Source organism: Tauraco erythrolophus, chromosome 2 (genome assembly GCF_009769465.1).
Source record: "Tauraco erythrolophus isolate bTauEry1 chromosome 2, bTauEry1.pri, whole genome shotgun sequence".
NCBI classification, from domain to species: domain Eukaryota; kingdom Metazoa; phylum Chordata; class Aves; order Musophagiformes; family Musophagidae; genus Tauraco; species Tauraco erythrolophus.
This window is the reverse complement of record NC_141466.1, coordinates 69,808,228-69,827,861: the sequence shown is the minus strand read 5'-3', so window position 1 is coordinate 69,827,861 and position 19,634 is coordinate 69,808,228. Positions and strand designations below refer to the sequence as shown.

General features: G+C 46.8%; 1 protein-coding gene across 2 annotated transcripts in view; it reads right to left on the bottom strand.

Annotated features, from left to right (window-relative positions):
• XKR6 (XK related 6) overlaps positions 1–19,634 on the bottom strand; it is a 204,870-nt gene that overhangs the window by 15,520 nt on the left and 169,716 nt on the right. For both annotated transcript variants that reach the window (XM_086624189.1, XM_086624192.1), the window contains one exon: positions 6,791–6,987. In XM_086624189.1, the coding sequence (XP_086480315.1) occupies positions 6,791–6,987 (197 nt within the window). The remainder of the gene's footprint in view (positions 1–6,790; positions 6,988–19,634) is intronic.

Genomic DNA, 19,634 nt, shown 5'->3' with positions numbered 1-19,634 from the left:
GACTTCTGCTTTTGGAGGAAAAGGACTTTGCTTGGACCTGCATCAATGTCTCACCTATCCCAAACAGAGGGAATAGATGACATGCCAGCCTTTTTTGTGCAGAGCCATGTGGAATCTGATGCCTCTGCAGAAAGGGTGAACCATGGCTTATTTACGATGGGTAACTCTGGTTATGGGACTCTACCCAAATGGGGACAACTTTGTGCAGTGAGGTCACAGAGATTTGAATTTGGGGCTCTGGATCCATATTTCAGCTCTATTGGAATGTATATATTTAGTTACATGCAAATTTAAAGATACCTGAGGAAAACAGGCAGTGACAGTCCACAGCAAGCACTTTCCTCTACACATGCTTTGCCATCCAGCATGGCATCTCCCACCCATAGTCCTCTGTGGCTGCATCTCTACTAAGAACCAAGTATTTTCAGCGACTGTTTTCCAGCCCTGAGGCCAGCAGGCACACCCTGGCCCCATCCATACCCCATCTCTTGCCATCCAAAGGTGGTGACATCCAACTGCCTGTTGGGAATGGTCCCTGTTCCGTGTTTACTCCCAAGCAGTCCTTGGGGATTTCTTGGCTCAGAGTTAGATGGCCCAAGCCAAAACCACGTCAAGTCCATGCTAACAGGACAACAGTGGTGATGATGGCTGCCTGTTGCTGGTGCCCGTCCACTTGCATCCCAGAACTGCATTTCTGCTAGGCTCTCCAATGGATGTATCTGCTCAGCCCAGGCCAGCATGAAGGATCTTGCACTACCTTCTAGTGCTCCTTCAAGGATAGCAGTGCTGCTTGTAGGATGAACTTTCAAATCTAATGAGTCTCTTCTCCATGTTCAGTGGAGACATGGGAATTTTAGTCTCTTCAGTTACATTCAGACCAGTATTGATCACATTTGAAAATCATACCCTTGGGCAACTAAAGGCTGAAGTCTCCCTTTCTAACTTGGTTGACCCAGCTAAGAAGGTTACTTTGATCTTTGGGGCCTGAGTGGGAAGGGGACTGAGTAAGAAGTAATCCATCTATGTGCTGCACTTTAGATATAGCCTTGGTTTTAGATCTCAAACCATTCCTCAACAAGTCATGGTACCTTGGGATATTTCCTACCTTATGAATGTATCTAACAGGACATTTCAGACAGTATGTAGTTCACAGCATACCCATCATTCATAGCATATTATTGGTTAACTATCAGCCTGTCACGGGGGGAAAATGAACTGAAAAATTTATCTCCACATTAGACCTAACTCATTATCACTCACACAGGAACCCTCTCGCTCAGTTGCATGAGTGTCTAACTTGAGGTCGGCTCATCCCAATCCCAGTCAGCATGATGGGGAATGCCTTCTCTGGGCAGTGAGGACAACAGCTAACCCAACCCTGCTGCTTCTCCTCCAATGCTTTGCAGACACCAGTAAAATTTTCTAAACTAACTGACAGGGAAAAGAATCTCAGAGTGCCCTTGCAAAAAAAGGACAAGCCCTGATCATAAATGGACTCTAGACATCATACAGAAAGAGCGAGGACATGATGAAACCGATAGGACTTTGCTTTGGGAGAGACCGCAAGATTTGGCTACGTCATTTGCAAACACCACCAGGATATCTCCACAGCCAATGCACATCTGTAGCTGAGATGTCTAAAATCCCTTTTAGTGCCCAACTTGTATCATTTTGCTTAAAAAAAGCGACACACACACCCCCACCCCAGACAGGTTGAAGCTAATGTTGCTTTTTCTTAAATATACGAGCAGCTTCAGACTACTTATTGTGGGCTGCAGGGAGGGCAGACACCTCGTAAAATCCCAGAGATTTCAGCAGGACTTTGCATAATGAAGGCTTACGCTGCAAATCTCTTTCAGATCAGCATCAGGGTTATAGAGGAGATGGGCACAGCACTGGCGGACAGATAGTCCTTTTTGGGGGGGTGCTGAATGCTGCAGGCTCACGCAGGTAAATTCCCAGAAAAAGCGTCGCGTAGAGCACTCGTGACATGAGTGGCAGGACATTAAGAGGTTCAGCTAAATCTCATTAAGTGTTAAAGCAGCCACGGGAAACAATAAAGTAAAAGGAAACCTCTTTAAGAGGAGATTTATGCTGAGAAACTGGAATCCCTCTCTCACCTCACTAACTGTCTAGAAGTTGAGTGTCTCCTTGAAGCTGGTTATATGTGCTCCTTTCCATTCAGTGCCAAGGAACAGGCACCTCTGCAGGGTGAAGTGGGTTGAGAAGGTTTATTCTGCAAGAAGTGAGGTGGATTATCTGCTAGGAGTGATTATGAAATGAAGATCTGGGTTGCTGGGCTTTTTTTATTGTCGTTCATGTTATGTGTCCCCATGCAGATACACCATGTGATTTAACCCAGGCAAAGTCCTCTGGCCAGTGCTGTCCAGGAGTCTGAGAGAGATGGCCACCCTTTCATCCCATTCTCTCCTAAATCTCGGAGACAGTTAAGGTAAGTGATGGACAGGGCTATGTCCTCTTCAGAGTCCCATCACCTCCTTTTCCCTAACCTTAAGGGTAGGTCTAAATACATCACCTAGGTTCTGTCTCAATTCCCTGGAGAAAGGCACTGATGGAGGGTGAGCATCTTAATCATCTTTGTGGCCCTACGCTGGACTCTCTCAAACAGTTCCCTGTCAGTTCAAGAAGGACAGGGAACTGCTTGACAGAGTCCAGCGTAGGGCCACAAAGATGATTAAGGGTGTGGAGCATCTCCCTTATGAGGAAAGGCTGAGGGAGCTGGGTCTCTTTAGCTTGGAGAAGAGGAGACTGAGGGGGGACCTCCTTAATGTTTATAAATATGTAAAGGGTGACTGTCATGAGGATGGAGCCAGGCTCTTCTCACTGGCATCCAATGATAGGACAAGGGGAAATGGATATAAGCTGGAACATAGGAGGTTCCGCTTAAACATGAGGAAGAACTTCTTCACAGTAAGGGTAACAGAACACTGGAACAGGCTTCTCAGAGAGGTTGTGGAGTCTCCTTCTATGGAGATATTCAAAACCCACCTGGACGCGTTCTTGTGTGATCTGATCTAGGTGGTCCTGCTCAGGCAGGGGGATTGGACTAGATGATCCTTTGAGGTCCCTTCCAATCCCTAACGTTCTGTGATTTTGTGATTCTGTGATCTCATTTCACCTCCTTCAGCTGCTTTGGACACAGTCTGATCCATGTTTTGGAAGCATCCTTCTTCTCTCACCTTCCGTTGACTCTGTTTTGGACCCAGACAGCTGTGGCTGTAGCAGATAAATCGCTGGGAAAGGATCTGCATACCAACACTAGCTCCTTCCACATGCTTATTCAGGAGCTGATGTCGACCCATTTGTCCCAGCAGCCACAGCACAAAGTAGTCCGGCTTCGGCTCTCAGCGTGCACCTTCCAGGTCAGATCTGCTCACCTGATGGGGTACATTGAGTTCTTACTTCTTTTCTCTCTGTGCTATTTTCTGCTCTTCGGGAGACACTGGGTGACAGCAGCTAAGCTGGGATCTGGTCTGCCTCGTGCTGGGGATATGATGAAGGAATGAATCTTGACCTTCATGAAATCCCAGGGGTGTTGTCCCAAGCTTTACTGAGGCTGGGACTTGACCTCAAATTTCAGCTCCAGCACTTCCACTGCTGTTAGTGTCAGACCGTGAAGGAGATGCTAACTCCTGGGTGAGCAGGAGCCCATTAGTGATACTGGTCTGTTCTTTTAGCACTGAAGGAGCAATAATCCAACCCGCCCAAAGAGGTACCTCTCAGGGTAAAATGGGTTTTGCAAGGCATGGTGAGGATTTTCCTTCTTCCATCCACCCAATAGATAGGGGAACCAGCAAATTAAGTGTTAGCCCAATTGCATCCCCTTCCGCTAGTCCTCACAGTGCTTCCCTGCTCAGTGCAACCACAATAGGCAAGATCAGCCCTTTCTGTCACCATGCTCCTAAACATCTTTGGAGGAGATGCTCTGGGTTTGAGTAAAGACCTCCAGTATATCCACTCTTTTTACCTCAGCAGCTATCTTAACGTGGAGACCAAATTAACTAGAGAGGGACTTTTTAGAAGGTTATATAGTGATAGGACAACGGGCAATGGCTTTAAACTGAAAGAGGGGAGATTTCGATTAGATCTAAGGAAGAAATTCTTTACATTGAGGGTGGTGAGGCACTGGAACAGGTTGCCCAGAGAAGTTGTGGCTGCCCCATCCCTGGAAGTGTTCAAGGCCAGGTTGGATGTGGCTTTGAGCAATCTGGTCTAGTGGAAGGTGTCCCTGCCCATGGCAGGGGGGTTGGAACTCGATGATCTTGAAGGTGCTTTCCAACCCAAACCATTCTATGATTCTATGATTCTACGGCTAGGAGAAAAAAGCAAAACTTCTCAATAGCCATTCCTGTAACTCTCTTTCTAAAGCTCCTTAAATAGGAGAAGGAGACATTAGCTGAACCATTTGGAGAAGACCAGAGCCTGGCTTGGCTTCCTGCACTGGGCTTGGCATTGCAGTCTTAAGAGCAGGGAGGACTGGGGGTTGGAGGAGGGATGTATGTCATATAAAATGGTAAACTGACCTTGTTCTAGCACTAGATGAATCCATAAGACACTGTGTGAACCATATGGAAATAGCTGGAGTTTGGACATATTATCATGGGCTGTACCAGACCTAAGCTTTGCCAGCGTGCATCCCTCAGCGACGCAGATGATACTGTCCCTGTTCAGAGGCAGAACTGGCCTCTTCCCGTGCCATAGACATGCTCACATAGACATGATGAGCCAGGAGAGACTTTATTTGATTTTTAAACACGCTGCCCTCCTAACAAAATCCATCTTCCTTTGGTTTCTGCCTGCTTTAAGGGAAATCTTTGATGCTCCCTTTCATAATGGCTCCTCTCAGCATTTAATTTCCTTTTACATAATTAAGTACCGGCCAGGAGGAGGAGGAAGCACTGAATGGGCATGGAGGAGCTCTAGGAAACCTCACACCTCAGTCAGGAGCGCCGAGCGAACCCGGCTGCTCGTATCCATCAGCGGCTCCAGCCACTTGGCGTGAGCACTCCAAGATGTGTGACTGCATCTCTGGCACGGGCAGGGAGGGAGGCGGGGAGAGGGGACACTGGGGACCCCAAGCTCGGCTGCTGGAGCGTGGCAGGTGAAGAGCCCTCCAGGGCTCTGGGAAGCAGGCAGGGACGTGCGCTGCCTTGGAAGAGAGCGCAGCTGGCTAGATGTGGTGGAGGAATGGAGGAACTGCAGAGCTGAAGAAGGCGAGGGGAGGGGGGGGTGGCTGGAAAATGATGCAGCTCGTTCAGTGGATTAGGCGGCCATGCCTGGAAGTGGCAAACTGAAAGAGCTGCGGATTTAAAAGCCTCGAGGGGTTATTTGGCCATGTTGCCTGACTTCCAGCACAACAGAGGCTAGCAAACTTCACCCGGTGCTTTCTGTAGCGAGTCTAACAATCTGCATAACACCCTGGCAAGCTTCTTAGGTTATGATTTATACATTTTTAGTAGGGTTAATAATGTTGGAAGCAGCAGGAAAAGGGTGCTGGCAAATGCGAGCTGATCTAGCAGGAGTTGTAGAAAAGCATGTTTATCGTGTCAGCACTTTGGAGGCCTGGAGAGCTTGTGATGAGAGGTTTCAGGAAAAGACTACATAAATGGGAGAAGGGACGCCTCTATAAACAAGTGTGATGGACATGCTTGAAGTATGGAGGAAGAGGAGAGCAGTCCAGCTTACCGATACTCTAGATAGTGGCGACCTTCATTGGTACAACCAGAAAAATTTAACCCTGAAGAACTGTCCAACTCCAATCCCAGCTCCAAGAAACATCTCAGGTCTGCCAGAAATGTCATGCCACAAACAGGCTGTCTTTGGGAAGCCGAGTGTCATCCCTGGTGTGTGAATCGAGCAGGGCCTGAATAACCCAGTAGCTCATCCGCTGATACCACTGTTGGTCCTTGGAAAGGACAATTCTCCCTCGAGCTGGTGGCCCTTAGGCAGCCAGCATTGCCGTGGGCATGGGCTGGTAGAGCAGTTCACACCAGGGCTGGGACAGAGGCGTATGCCTTTTGACTGGGGTAGATGCCCCCTGCTTAGGACATCACTGCAGCAAAGGACATCAGAATTGGCAAACTCTTCTCTGCGGTTACCTCCAAGCCTCTGCTCACCTATCTAGCTTTGCAGAGATACCTACGTTACAACATCTCTGTCCCTACATGACCCCCTCCATTGCCTTCTCCCCTCTCTTTTCTTGGACTTGCTAAGCACCATAGTACCAATGACTAAACCTTAATTCCTGGGGACTCTTCAGAAAAGGTCCAATGGCGTTTAGCTATTAAAACCCCCCCTTATCCTACACTTCACACCATCAGAGCATTGCACAGGTATTGAACCACTTGTCCACACAATAAAAATTCAAATTTGGCCAGTTTTATCATCCTACTTCAGTAAGGAGGGAAACTGAGGCAGAGAAGGTTTGCATTTGCCCAGTGCTAGGCGGCAAACAACTGGCGACACTTGCCATAGCAGCAGAGACTGCCTGCCTCCTCCTGACACCACTAGCGTTTCTTTAGACTGGACTGGGTGTGGAAGAGCTGAATCTCATCTTTTGACTGATATTGTTTGTTTTTTTTCACAGCAGAACAAGCAGAAATTTTACCCAGCGAACGCAGCGCGGAGCTGGAACGAGATTTGTCCCAAGTGGCAGCCCCTTACACACCAGGTTGCGTAGGGCGGATGGTTGAGTAAAACATCCATCGACAGCTGAGCATGAGATCAGAGGGGGGAGGACGGGGAGGTGGGGGACGAGGGGGCCACTTACATGGTAATGTTTCTGCACGGTTCTTTTGGATCATTATGCAGAGCTGTAGCACCAGTTGAGGGGCGCTCTCGAGGAACGTTTCCAGGAGGCGCAACATATTTACGTCTGCATATTCGTACATCATAGCCCAGTAGAAACGCCGTTGGTGTTCCTTCCGCCTCTGGCTCTGGATCCCCAGGTACATAGTTCGGATATACCTGCAGGAAACAGGAGGAAAAGCTGAGCGTGAGACTTTGGCATGCGTCAAAACCTGAGGGGGACAGGGCTGTGAGCCAGCTGTATGGGTAGAGGGAGGTTGTCTGGGTGAAACGGAGTCTGGAGTGTCTACACAGCTCTAACACCATGTCCTGCAATATTTTGTATTACTGGAGTGGGAAACCTTTCATTTGCACCAGCTAAACATGGGAGTAAGGAATGCTCATGAAACATTCACACAAGAAAACAACTTCCTCATCTTGTTCTCATAATGAGAAGAGGAGAAGCTACTTGACAAATGCTGGTCATGACACTTGGCGGTGGCTTGATAGATCGTCTAAGCCCCTTCAGCGCTCTAGTAAAGGAGCTTTCCTCATGGACCTCAGAGATTTGACCTCATTTCTTCACAGGTGGAGCAATGAAACACCATCTTCAGCACATGTGTGACCCACAAATGCAAAAGGGCACAGCTTGCCACTGTCAAAGGGTCAAAATTATTCAGACTTTGGGCAACGTTGGACTAGAAGGAGGTGTCTCATGCATGGACAGGTACTGCTGTATCATGTGAAGAGACCTGCAAACCTCACTCTGGAGGCATAACTTCCCTTCAGGGAATATTCGGTCAGCCTTTGTAAATAAAGATGATCAACTCAGGGTAGCACAAGATGCCCAGATGTCACAGGACTCATGGCATTTAAGAAAAGAAGTATTTCCTAAGAGGGTCCTTTCTAATGCTTACTGATATTAATGATCTAATATGGGGTCTTTTTCATTCTCCTCTTGAGCAGTGGCTGTAACTTTGTGCTCTGAAATTTGGGATGGGAATCGTTTCACCTAACGCTGATCCTGAAGTTGGTCATCTGAGCTAGTGAATGGAGAGAAACATCCCCTCCCAGGACTGTTCATCTGTCCCACCTCAGATGCCAGCACGTCAGTGGGATGAAGTGCCTTCTGGAGGCTCTGGGAGGGGCTCACAGCACAAACTGTTTTTTCGCCAAAACGATTAGATCATTCCTTGCCGCTCGGGGAGAGATTGCACAGCAAGGAAGAGCAGGAGAAAAGGACACAAGCCTCGAGAGCTTCTATATCTCCAAATTACACCCAGGGACAGGCAACTGGGAGAGAAGCAGCGGCGGCTCTGCAAGCCCTGCCCTTTCTCAAGCACCTTGTCCTTTCCGTCCGCAGTTTACAAGCGCAGACGAAAAATCCCGAAAGAAGACACAAGGACACACCAAAAAAAAAAAAAAATGACGCAAGAAAGCCACCAGATGGGGCTCGACGCTCGAGAAAATGCTACGCCAGTCACATACGACACTGATGACACCGGTGTGACATCCCCAGCAGAGCCCCAGTAGGGTGGAAATGCCCGTGGAGCCACCTGCCCTTCCATGGACACCAGTCCTCCTCCCACTACCCAACATGCCCAAGGCCACCGCCTGTACGCGACATTTCCCTGGAAGCAGCCAACCCCAAAAGCTGCAGGATGACACAGGAATCCTGCCTTCCCTTTGTGTTTGCAAGAAATTAAATACATGTAGTTTAGCTGGAAAGGTAAAGTTGGGAAGAATGAGTTGTAATGGCTCAAGAAGAAAGCAGAGAAAGGAAGCATGAAACTGGATTTTATCATCTCAGCAACACAGGGACACTGAAAAACAAGGCGGTGGTTCCCATAAGGTACTGCCCAAGTCCATTTGGGCAAAGATAGCATCACTTCTGCCAAACTCTTTGCAGACAGATATTCACCAAAACTGTCCTGTAGCCTTGCATGGCCTCCCCTTCCCAGGAGCTCCTAATCCTGCTAGTACATGAAAACTAAATTCCTCTTATGAAGGTTAAGCCACTAATTTCTCATCATTCCAGTCATGGACAAGGAAAAGAATTTATTCATTTTCACCCTGCTGCAGTCTTTTACCTGTTTGCACCTACTTACCATGTAAATCCTCAGTTGTCTTTTCTCCAGACAAAAAAACCCCAATTTCTTTCAGTCCCTCCTCACAGTTCACATTTGTTAGACGCCTACTCTGCCACATTGCTGTCCCTGCCAATTGTCTCCATTTTTTGTTTATTTTTAAGACTGTCTACTTTTCCAAGCATTCCAGGTTGACAGAACCAAAAACAATCTGAGGGCTGGAGCACCTCTGCTATGAAGACAGGCTGAGAGAGTTGGGGTTGTTCAGCCTGGAGAAGAAAAGGCTCCAGGGAGACCTTCTAGCAGCCTTCCAGTACCTAAAGGGGACCTACAAGAAAGCTGGAGAGAGACATTTTGCAAGGATGTGTAGTGATAAGACAAGGGGCAATGACTTTAAACTGAAAGAGGGGAGATTTTGATTAGGTCTAAGGAAGAAATTCTTTACATTGAGGGTGGTGAGGCACTGGAACAGGTTGCCCAGAGAAGTTATGGATGCCCCATCCCTGAAAGTGTTCAAGGCCAGGTTGGATTAGGCTTTGAGCAACCTGGTGTAGTGGAAGGTGTCTCTGCCCATGGCAGCGGGGATGAAACTAGATGATCTTTGAGGTTGCTTTCAAACCTAACTGTTCTTTAATTCTATGATTCTATAACAATGGCACTGAGTCACTCGAAAAGATTAAAAAACTAACAGAAAGGACACCATGTCCTGCAACGATTTATCCTTGATCTCTAGGGATTCGACACCATCCACACAATTTAAGCATGAATGTTTCTAACTGACCACAGTGAGAGGACATACCACCTATTCATGGAGGCAGCATGCATAAAAGGATATAAAGATGCATTGGATAAATGTAATGCCCTGGTCCTGCCTCCAATGGCCAGAACAACAGCAATCACAGTAACACCAAATTCTCTTGACTGTTGAGCCCACAGCCTTTTGCAAACATCAACTGTATTGTGCCCCTTCCATAGATGGGGAAACTGAGTCATAGAGCACCAAAAGAGCTCTCTCAAAGTCTTCTGGCATCAGAACCCAGATCTTTTAGTGCTCTCCTCAGCCTCTGAACACCACAACACAAACACAAGTGGAGTGCTGCTCTGCCTGCTGATGGTCCTCCATCCAGGGGGGACATACTTCCTTGACACCAAAAAGCCCAGCCCTTCTCAATCTGAAGATGGAAGATGAAGATGGAAGACTCAGCAGGATAAATCTGTCCCAATCCAACTGCCACATGGGATTGTAACCTTGGGAATCCCTTGCCATAATTTTGGCCAGCAAAAGGCCACAGCCTTCTGAATAAACAGCACGTGAGCAAAACAGGTCCAAGGAAAATTTGCACCCGAAGGGTCATCACCTTCCCTTTGTGCTCTCTTTTCCATCCATGCAGAAATATGGCGCTCACTCTATCACCCTTCAGACCCAAATCTCACAAAGAGAGGAAAGGGAGGAGTAAAACCCATTTTTCCTTGATGCCAATCAACTGGGGAGGTTTCGGCAGAGAAAGTGTGAGGGTAACTGGGAAAAGCAATATTTCTACCTGGTATGCTTTCAACAACTGATAAATACCTGTCTAATTAATCAATATAAAATTTCACCCAGCTGTAACACTGGTAATGCTTATACTAGCACTGGTGTAAGCAGTTTTATTCCAGTATATCTGTTTCTTCTTTGTGGTATTTTATTTACTTGTTTGAGGGCTTTTTCCTGCCTTTACTAACACCGGTTAAGTGTATACGAACTCTGAAGGAAAAAAAAAATCAATGTCATTTCACCTGGAATTTGTTGTTCTCGGTCAAGCTGGTAGCAAACAGGATTCTATAATTAGACTTTCAAATCCATATTCAGGATCTTCAATCTTTAGCAACACGATGCTTCCTCTTATGTCAGTGGAAGCCATTCACTGCTCCGTGCTTTTGAAAATCAGGCTAATTTATTTATTTAAGAGCTTAATTTTGGATACAGGAGCCTAACTTTGGGCTTTTTATTTTTTGAATGCTGGCTATTTTTAAAGACGAGCGTGTGTATTTGTGTGTATGCACGTATTTTTAGTTCCAAGTCTCGTCCTGACTTCAAGAGATAGAACTAATTTGGGGCTGGGAGGGGAATTTGGGGTGATTTTCTTTAAATGCACAAAGGATTGGCTGTCCGCTCTGTTCTGGCAGGGTTCCCAGAATTCCTGTTGGTATAATTACCCTCACGCTTATTTACTACGTATGTCGCAGTAGCACACAGACTGCGTGGGGCAAAGTCAGTGCTGTCCCTGCGCCAAAGCATGTTTTTAAGGAGCCAAAGCCATGGGCTCCAGAAATGTGGTCAAACAACCTTTGGAGAGAGCCCCAGGATACTGCCAGGGAGAGATACTCCTATTGAAAAAAACTCCCACCCTAAGTGCTACGGAAAAAGATGCTTCATGCGGATGTCAAAGGCTGCTCAGCAGTCTCAGCAAGGACTGTAGCAGAAATGTCCAAAGATAGGATTATAGAGTCAGAGGCTCTGCCTATATCATTAAACAAAGCAGAACAAAGACCAGCCTCTGTCCTTGGCCAGCTGGTGTGACTCGACTCCACGTGGCTACGTCCATGCTAGCTGGCCTTGGCCAAAATCACCAGAGACTGTGCTGACAATTTACCAAGGTGAACTACTACAGGATCGTGCCTGTGCCTTGGCACCGTTCGCTTTACAGAGGTGGCTCTGAGTATCGCCACAGCAGAAAGCGTAGGAGGATGCCTCAGGCAACAGGCTGGCTTGAAACGAAGAGGATGCTGATGTGTAAGAGGGTTGCAGGAGCATGAAAAGGCACATCAGCACAGGCCCTGGGCTATGTTTGGAGGAAAGAAGAGTCCTAATGGCCTGTGCCATACAACCACAAGCTGACCAAGGTCAGGAATCTCAGACTATATTCGCAATAGTTAACAAAGCACAGGGGCCTGATGACTTTTCCTGTGGCCAATGAACCAAGACTGACCACTGAAATGAACTCTCTCATCCTCCAAAACCAGATAGTTGCCTTCATACTCAGTCTTGGGAATGATCCCTGGCCTCTATGGAGTCCTGAACCCTGCCCAGGTTATGATTACTTGGGAGAGTGCTAGTAAGCCCTGACCAATCTAGTGATTATACTAACAGTTTAGCGGCATGATGAAGTAACGGTATCCACGAGCAGGCCTTGAATTGCCTAGTTTGCTAGTACAGGTATATGGAAAGATGGAAAGAAATAGGATTTGGGGTATTCATACCACTCCCAATGACTCTCGGCTGGGAAACTCTTCTGGATCAAGTGCAACCAACATCTGCTTTCAGAGAAGCAAACCCTGGCTTGAAAAATGGGAGAACATGCTCGATATGCCAGAAACAGACCTCTAGGGAAAGGAGGAGCTCAGAAAATTAACTCTGCTAAGTAGGTTGCAAATTATACCTGCAGCACCTTACACGCCCCTTTGGATGAGTAGGATTTATCAAGGCCAGGAGGGTAACAGGTACAACACCCTTCTCAGCATCTCATCAACCTCCTTGGCTTCTCTCCAGACAACCCTACTTAGCCATGGCACTACAGAAGCATGATTATATCCTAGGTGTCATAGTAGCAATGCACATTGTATGGATGGACACCATCTCCCTCACCACTCTGTGGTACCAACCTTCTCCCTGGTGCTCACTCCTGGAAGAAGAGAGGTGGGATGGGGTGAGTTATTCAGCTGATGGCTCACTGTCCTGCCATCTGCTCCCCAGGCACTCCTACTAACTCTTGCAAAGGGCCATTATCCTTATTCACTAGAGGGTGTTTACAGATTAAAAGCCCACTCCTTGGAAGGGAGGAAATGAGGACACGGATAGCTGTTCGGCTGGAAGGCTTGCAGCGGAGGCTGCCTGAACATACCCTTAAAATGAGGTTATGTAAGGCCAGATCTCAGCTGGAGTGAGCTGGCATCCACAGGGCTCTAGCAATTTACACCAGCTGCGGCTTTGGCCCGCTTTTTTAATTTTAATGAATTATTTTCATTTTAACAGATACAAAAGGAACATAAGATGCAGCGCTCAAGCAACAGGGGAGCATGAAAGTAAAACACTATTAAAAAAGTCAAAATCAAACTTAGAGTTGCCATCACAACTAACGTGCTCAATATTAACATTTTTTGGTGAATTTTTTCTTTGTTATAATGTTGCAAGTTAGCAATAATGATTCACGGATAGTTATTGTTTCTAGTTTGAGTATCAAAGTAGTAACTATGGGCACCATCCCGGTGCTGATACATCACGGCTTCGTCTGGCTGCTTCCACAGCGTCAAACTCCTTCAGAACAAGGGGCTGCATCCAAACCACCTCCAGGGAATGGTTCCTGGCCTGGGATAATCCTTGGAGGGTGTGCAGGACTGACTTACGCCATTGCTAGTTGTGTTGGCCAAAACCATGCTGGGGACCACTGCTAAACTGGGAAAGATCACTTGCCATCTCAAAAACAAGAAAGTGCAGCTTAAATCTTCTCATAGGACTAAGTGAGCAGTGCACAAACCCTTCCTTTAATCCAGCATCCTCATACGTCATCCCAAACACATATGACTACATTTCTCACCATTTGGATGGGCCCTGATTTTCCGAATTGGGATTCTCAGAGCTTTCTGAAATGTTGTCGATTTTGGCAATTCTTGATCTGATTTATACTTAAGAATGAATAAAATGCAGCAAAAAATGCATTCATCAAGTGTTTCAATCCTTCTGCCTTGTGGTTTCTGCCCTCTCCTGTCCGGTCAACATGCTTCAGCATACAACTACTCCTTATTTAGTTAATTGCATCTATCAGCTCCTATTAAACAATTAATAATCTCCACTCCATTCCTTGTCTTCTTAATCGGAGGAGAATTTTGTGTTGCTGAACACAAAATAAGCTTATTCTGTGCCTTAGAGACATTTAAAAAACTTAAATGCATGATATGACATCACCCATCAGTTGCATAGACTAGTAGGTCATGGAAGACACCGTTTTTCTTTGGACATAAGAGTTTATTGTCACCTTGGTGCTGAACCTGGAACTCCAAAATAAGACTTTATCCACCTTCTCACTTATCACAAGATCACCATGATCCAGGATCAGGCTTAGGAGTCACAACAAGACTACACAACAGTGATTTCATCAAAGTGAGAAAATTGGATTACTTAGCCTGTGTTAACATTTTTGAGTTAAACTGTACCACAGTTTCCTGCATCAACCTCTTTTCATGTTTTCTAGCCTCCAAACATTCCTGTTGGCTCATTATTTCCTTATCCCTGCTTGAAAACTTCTCTGTGAGTGAGATTCTCAAATGCATTAGCCAATATCTGTTCCCTTGAAAGCCAAAGGGTCAAGTCAAGTCAAACTTTCTCAATATTCTAATTCATAGGTGTAAAAGTCACCACTTCAGAGAAAATACTGGTCTTCATGTGAATTCAAAACCCTACTCTTTAAACGCACATATTTGAGAAGGGATGATACTTGAACATCCATTTATACTAGAAAGTCTTGCTTTTTGCGAAATACTATTTGCAACTGAAATAGCTACTAGAAAGAATGATAGTGCCAGTCTTCAGCTGTGCAGGAGAAACTGTAATAATTTTGTATTCCATGCCAGTTTAAAGCTGTTTTAAACCACAGATGGCTTTACTATACACCAACTACGAAAGAAGCATCTGATTTATTTTGTAAATCGTATATTGAGGAAGATCATATCATAGAGGGATAGAATAATTTAGGCTGGAAGGGACCTCTAGAGGTCTCTGGAGCAAACCTCTCTAACTTTGAAATTAAAGTAGGTTGGTCATGGCCTTGTGCAGTTGAGGTTTGAAAATCTCCAACGATGGAGACTCCACAAACTCTCTGGGCAATCTGCTCCAGCAGTTAACCACAATCATTGTGGAAATGATTTTTAGCCTGAGATCATTTTCACTACTTAAAGAAAGTCTACAAATCAACCCCTCCTTGAAAAGAGTCAATTCCATCAAATAGTTGGAGAGAGACAATAAAATAACGATGCTGCAGGATTTTTAAGATCCAATTCCTGCAGCTTTGATGTTTGCAGGTTGATTTAACTTGTGGCTGATACTTTGGGGGCTCTGATATACAAAATAGGGAGCTGTGATTGATGATTTCAAAGTAATGTTTCCCAGGTCTTCTGAAATTACTGCTTTGGTTGCAATGCCAGCCAAACGGGACATATACCTATATCACCTCCTCCAGGACATTGTCCATCGTTTTTGTCCAATTCCCTTTTTACTGATGGTTTAGGCAGGTATATGGCACTGTGAGACCACAGGGCAAAGCTGTAGTTGTGCATTTCATCCTGCTGACAGATACCAGGGCCATAACCTCCAGTAGATGCATGGGGCAGAAAACTGGGGCAAGGATATCACCATAGCTGAAGCTCTAGAGGCCAAAAACGAGTGAGCTGCCTGTACCTGTGTTGCTCAATCTGGAGGAAGTTTCTGGGATTCATCTTTGTGACTATTCTCCTTTTCTATCTGCAGAGTAGTTTTCTCTGACTCACAGACTAAAAGATCACAACCACAAGAAGAGAAACACACCATAGGACAAGGGGTAATGGATTTAAACTGAAAGAGGGGAGATTTAGATTAGATCTAAGGAAGAAAACCTTCCCTCTGAGGGTGGAGAGGCATTGGAACAGGTTGCCCAGAGAAGTTGTGGCTGCCCCATCCCTGGAAGTGTTCAAGGCCAGGTTGGATGAGGCTTTGAGCAACCTAGTTTAGTGGAGGGTGTCCCTGCCCATGGCAGGGAGGTTGGAACTAGATGATCTTTAAGGTCTCTTCCAACCCAAACCATTCTATGACCATTCTATCATATGAAAGTGCTAGCCCTAAACAGCCCTGTTTTCTGGCACTAATTTGTCAGACTTTCCCAAATTCAGCCTGTTACTGAAATATCCATGCTTATTTGGGACAATACCAGCCAGAGTCTGGCCAATATTTCTTTAGTTGCAAAATCAGTCATGAATGTGTCATTGGTGTATTCATTATGACCCCAATTTTGCAAGCAGCTCTGCCCAGGCCACTTCTCCTTGCCCGTGTCCCCATGGGCTGTGGGGTTCTCCTGGATATTCAGGTTACAGAATCCCTGTTTCCAGATCTTTACTTGTTAAATCAATTGAGCATCAGAGAATAGCTTTGTAGCAGGAGCTACTACAGTTTTGACTCAGGCTTGTAGAAATCATGTTTATGTTTTTACTTGCAAATTATTTTGTGAGGTATAGTCCTAAAACAGAGAAAAAAACCCCAAAGACCTCTTCAGCACCAGAGTATGAACGTCCTTTTTTCGATTTTAATGTGGGAAGCATCTTCGTGCTGCGTAAAAGAGCAGGCAGGGTAGCAAGGGCTGCTGGAGAGGGTATCAAAGTGATGGGTGCTGCAGAGACATGTCACACCATCTATCACACGTGGGATGGTCTCACATCTAAGCACTGAGCCAAATGACCTCTTTTATCACAGATTCCCCCCCAAATTAGTTATGAATACTTAAGCCTCAGTCCCTTTCCAATTTTACACATACTTATTTACTTAAAGTATACTCCAACACCTACTGCTGTCGCCTCCAGCAAAGCCTTCTGTTCTAAATCAAAGCTGTTAAATAGCTTTACACAGAAAGAAAGAAGTTGAACTCAGACTGAATTACTGAATTTTTGCTTTGAGTGTGTTTGAGCTAATAGGGTTTAATGTCAGGGCTCTACTTTTGGAAAGAAAACTGGTCCCAGTCCAGCACGCCCTACAGGAACAGATGCAGCCAAAGGCCTTGAAAGTAAGTGGAGGTCTTTTGAATGGCTTGTCTTGGCTCCAAGCAAGGGAAGTTGCAGGGTAAATCCAGAGAAATGCCTGAGGGCTCCCAAAATGTGAGTGTTCAAGGGCATAATGCTGCAGGGACACATGGAAATAGTCACCTTGACCTTTTTGCAGGATGGGCCACATTGCAGTACTTCACTCAGATGGTCTTGAGAGGTGATTTGGCATGACGTGGACTCACCACAGTCACAGGATATCTCAGGAGAGGAGAAGTTTGCATTGCTCTGGGAAGCCAGTTAAGACAGGGACACATCTTCTTCTCCTCATGGCTGTCTGCAAGCCTCCGAAATCCCTTGGTGGAGGATGCAAAGGAGTAGAGGAGAAAGCAATGGCTGTAACTAGTTGTGAGTCCCCTGGAGCTGGAGATATAATGTGATTTTCCCTTCCAAGGGTTTTCCACTTTCTGAGTGATTTAACAAACCAGTCTGAGGTAGCAGGATCAAAAATCTGAAGAGAGACAGCAGGTTGCCTGTGGTCTAAACCCTCAGAAAGTGATGTGGACCACAGAGCAAAAGAGGAACATGACTGGGAGCTGGTCCCCTCACTCAGAGGGAAACATCTCCTCTTCCGGGCTCTGGCTGCTGGGGAAGACGAAGGGGTCACATCTCCTGCTGGGAGATGAGGGAACTGATGTGGGAACTGATACAGATTCCAGGACAGTATTCACTGAATTTACAGTATTTAATCTCTCCGTGGCCATCAAGGTCACTGATGCTGAAGCAGGACCTGAAACCACCGGACAAGACTTTTCCATACAGCCAAAGTATCTCCTAACCCCCATGGACAGTGACTTTGTAGAGCTGGGGAGGATGTTCCAGGAGAGATGCTGCCAGCGAGAGGGGACTTTTTCAACGGCGCACCAGAAAAACACCAGCCAGGAGCAGTTTAGGGCAAGAGGACCCTGCTTAGGAAAAGGGGAGCTGATTCCTGAGGTCCTGATGCAGAGCTGCAGAGCTCCCAGGGTTCGAGCTGTAGGCTTGCTGCAGGGTGCTCTCCCCACCACTTGCATCCCCTTCCCAGCACACATTGCTGCAGAACAAAGTGTCAGGGCTCCCCAGGGCCGGCAAATCCTCCGTGCACCGCTCGGCAGTGATGGGGAATGCTGGGGTCCACCCCAGCCTTGCAAGGGACCATCGCGGGCCCGCGACTACACGTTCACCAGCACATTCCCAGCTCGTCTGTGCCGCAGGGGTCAAAGGCATCCCTGGAGTGAGGCTCCCAGCGCAGCGGCTTTGCACGAGGGTTGCGACTGTCGCCGTTGTTTTGCCAGCCGTTTGAGAAGAAGGAGCTAAAAATTGGGTGAGCGCCTCTGAAATCCTGGAAGAACAGCCTCAGATGCCGGCTATTTTTAGTTTCACAGAAGCTGCGCATACATTAGTAAGGGCCTGTCTTCCTCTCCGGGTGCGCAGGGCTCTGAGAAATCACACGATGTCCTCCTAGCTTGCCAGGAAAGAGTTTAACCCTTGCGTCTCACCACAGTCGTCCCCATCCAGCTGCGCTTTGATGCAGACCCTGATGGGGATCAGAAAAGAGCATAGAAAGGTCTTCATGGCCATTTTGACTCTAGCCAGGTGGAGGAAGAATTTGGGGGGGGGGGGTTGCCCCATAGCCCTTATATCATTATATCTGGAGGGAGGAGCAGGGATCTTTGGTATCAGGTGGGGACTGGAAGGAAAGTCCAGCACAGAAACAGCATCTGACTTCCATCACCATCAGCTCTTGCTGGGAGACAGCCACACTATCAGCTGAGAGGGTCAGGGAGGAGTTCAGGGTGTTTTCAGGAGCCAAGAGATGATGCCTCAACTCCAATGACCTTTCGTGATGGCCAAGATGGATGTCATTCATGAACCGCCACGTATCACCTTCGGTGCACCCATCATGAGATGCTTAATCCGAATCTTCAATCTTTTAGCCACGCAATTTCCTGGGAAACAAGACCTCATCTTGATCTGTGTGGTCACAGGCTCCTCAGATGCTTCTCACCTCCTTCTTCTCACTGACTGTGTCTCCACTGGTCCAGACACATCACACTAGGAAAACCATTGCTTGGACCCATAAAGGGCCCATAAAGGGGATGAGGACAGGGATGGGGCACGAGACCACAAGCGCGCTGAAAGGCATTACGTCCTTCAACACACCATTAACAGAAAATAATGTCAATGTTTATTTCTACGTTTCTACCTTCACGAAAGGATGGAAAGCAATGCCCGTGTGAGGTGTGCGCAGACGATCTCCGCACTTCACACCCACAGTGCACGTCAGCTCCGCTGCCCGTGCACTTTAATGTCTTCCAGCTCTTTAATATTTATTACCTCTGCCGCTTTGTATTACTCATCAGCTATTCCTAGCCAGAGGAAACGTATTGGCGGGTTCTGTAGCGTGTACGTACTCTGTTCTTTAAGGGGTCTATACGTACAACAGCACTCTTGCAAACACGCACACACCGCACTGCGTTTGGGCATCGTAGTCTCCTGGGGCTTTTGAGGAACACAGGTACAGGAGAATCAAACGAGCCTAATCGTCCCCTCACAGTGGCTTTTCAAAGGCCACGAGGACGTAGTAAGCCATCAGGAGAGGAGACACAGCACTTTCAGAAGGGACAGGAGCCCTTACCTCGGCATATTTGTGCTGATCCCTGCAGAAACACCACTTTCCCCCTCGGCATGCTTAGGAAGTTCACATGAGCATCCTTCCCTGCTTTACTTGCAGTTATTTTACAAGTCTCCTTCCAGCCCTGTGATTAACCACAAGTATGCCGGCAACTTTGCCTACTTGCAGTATTTCTTGGGGCTCCCAGTAAGGATATAATACAGCATCGGGTATAATACAACATTCATTGTTGCGGCTGCCCCATCCCTGGAAGTGTTCAAGGCCAGGCGGGATGAGGCTTTGAGCGACCTGGTGTAGTGAATGGTGTC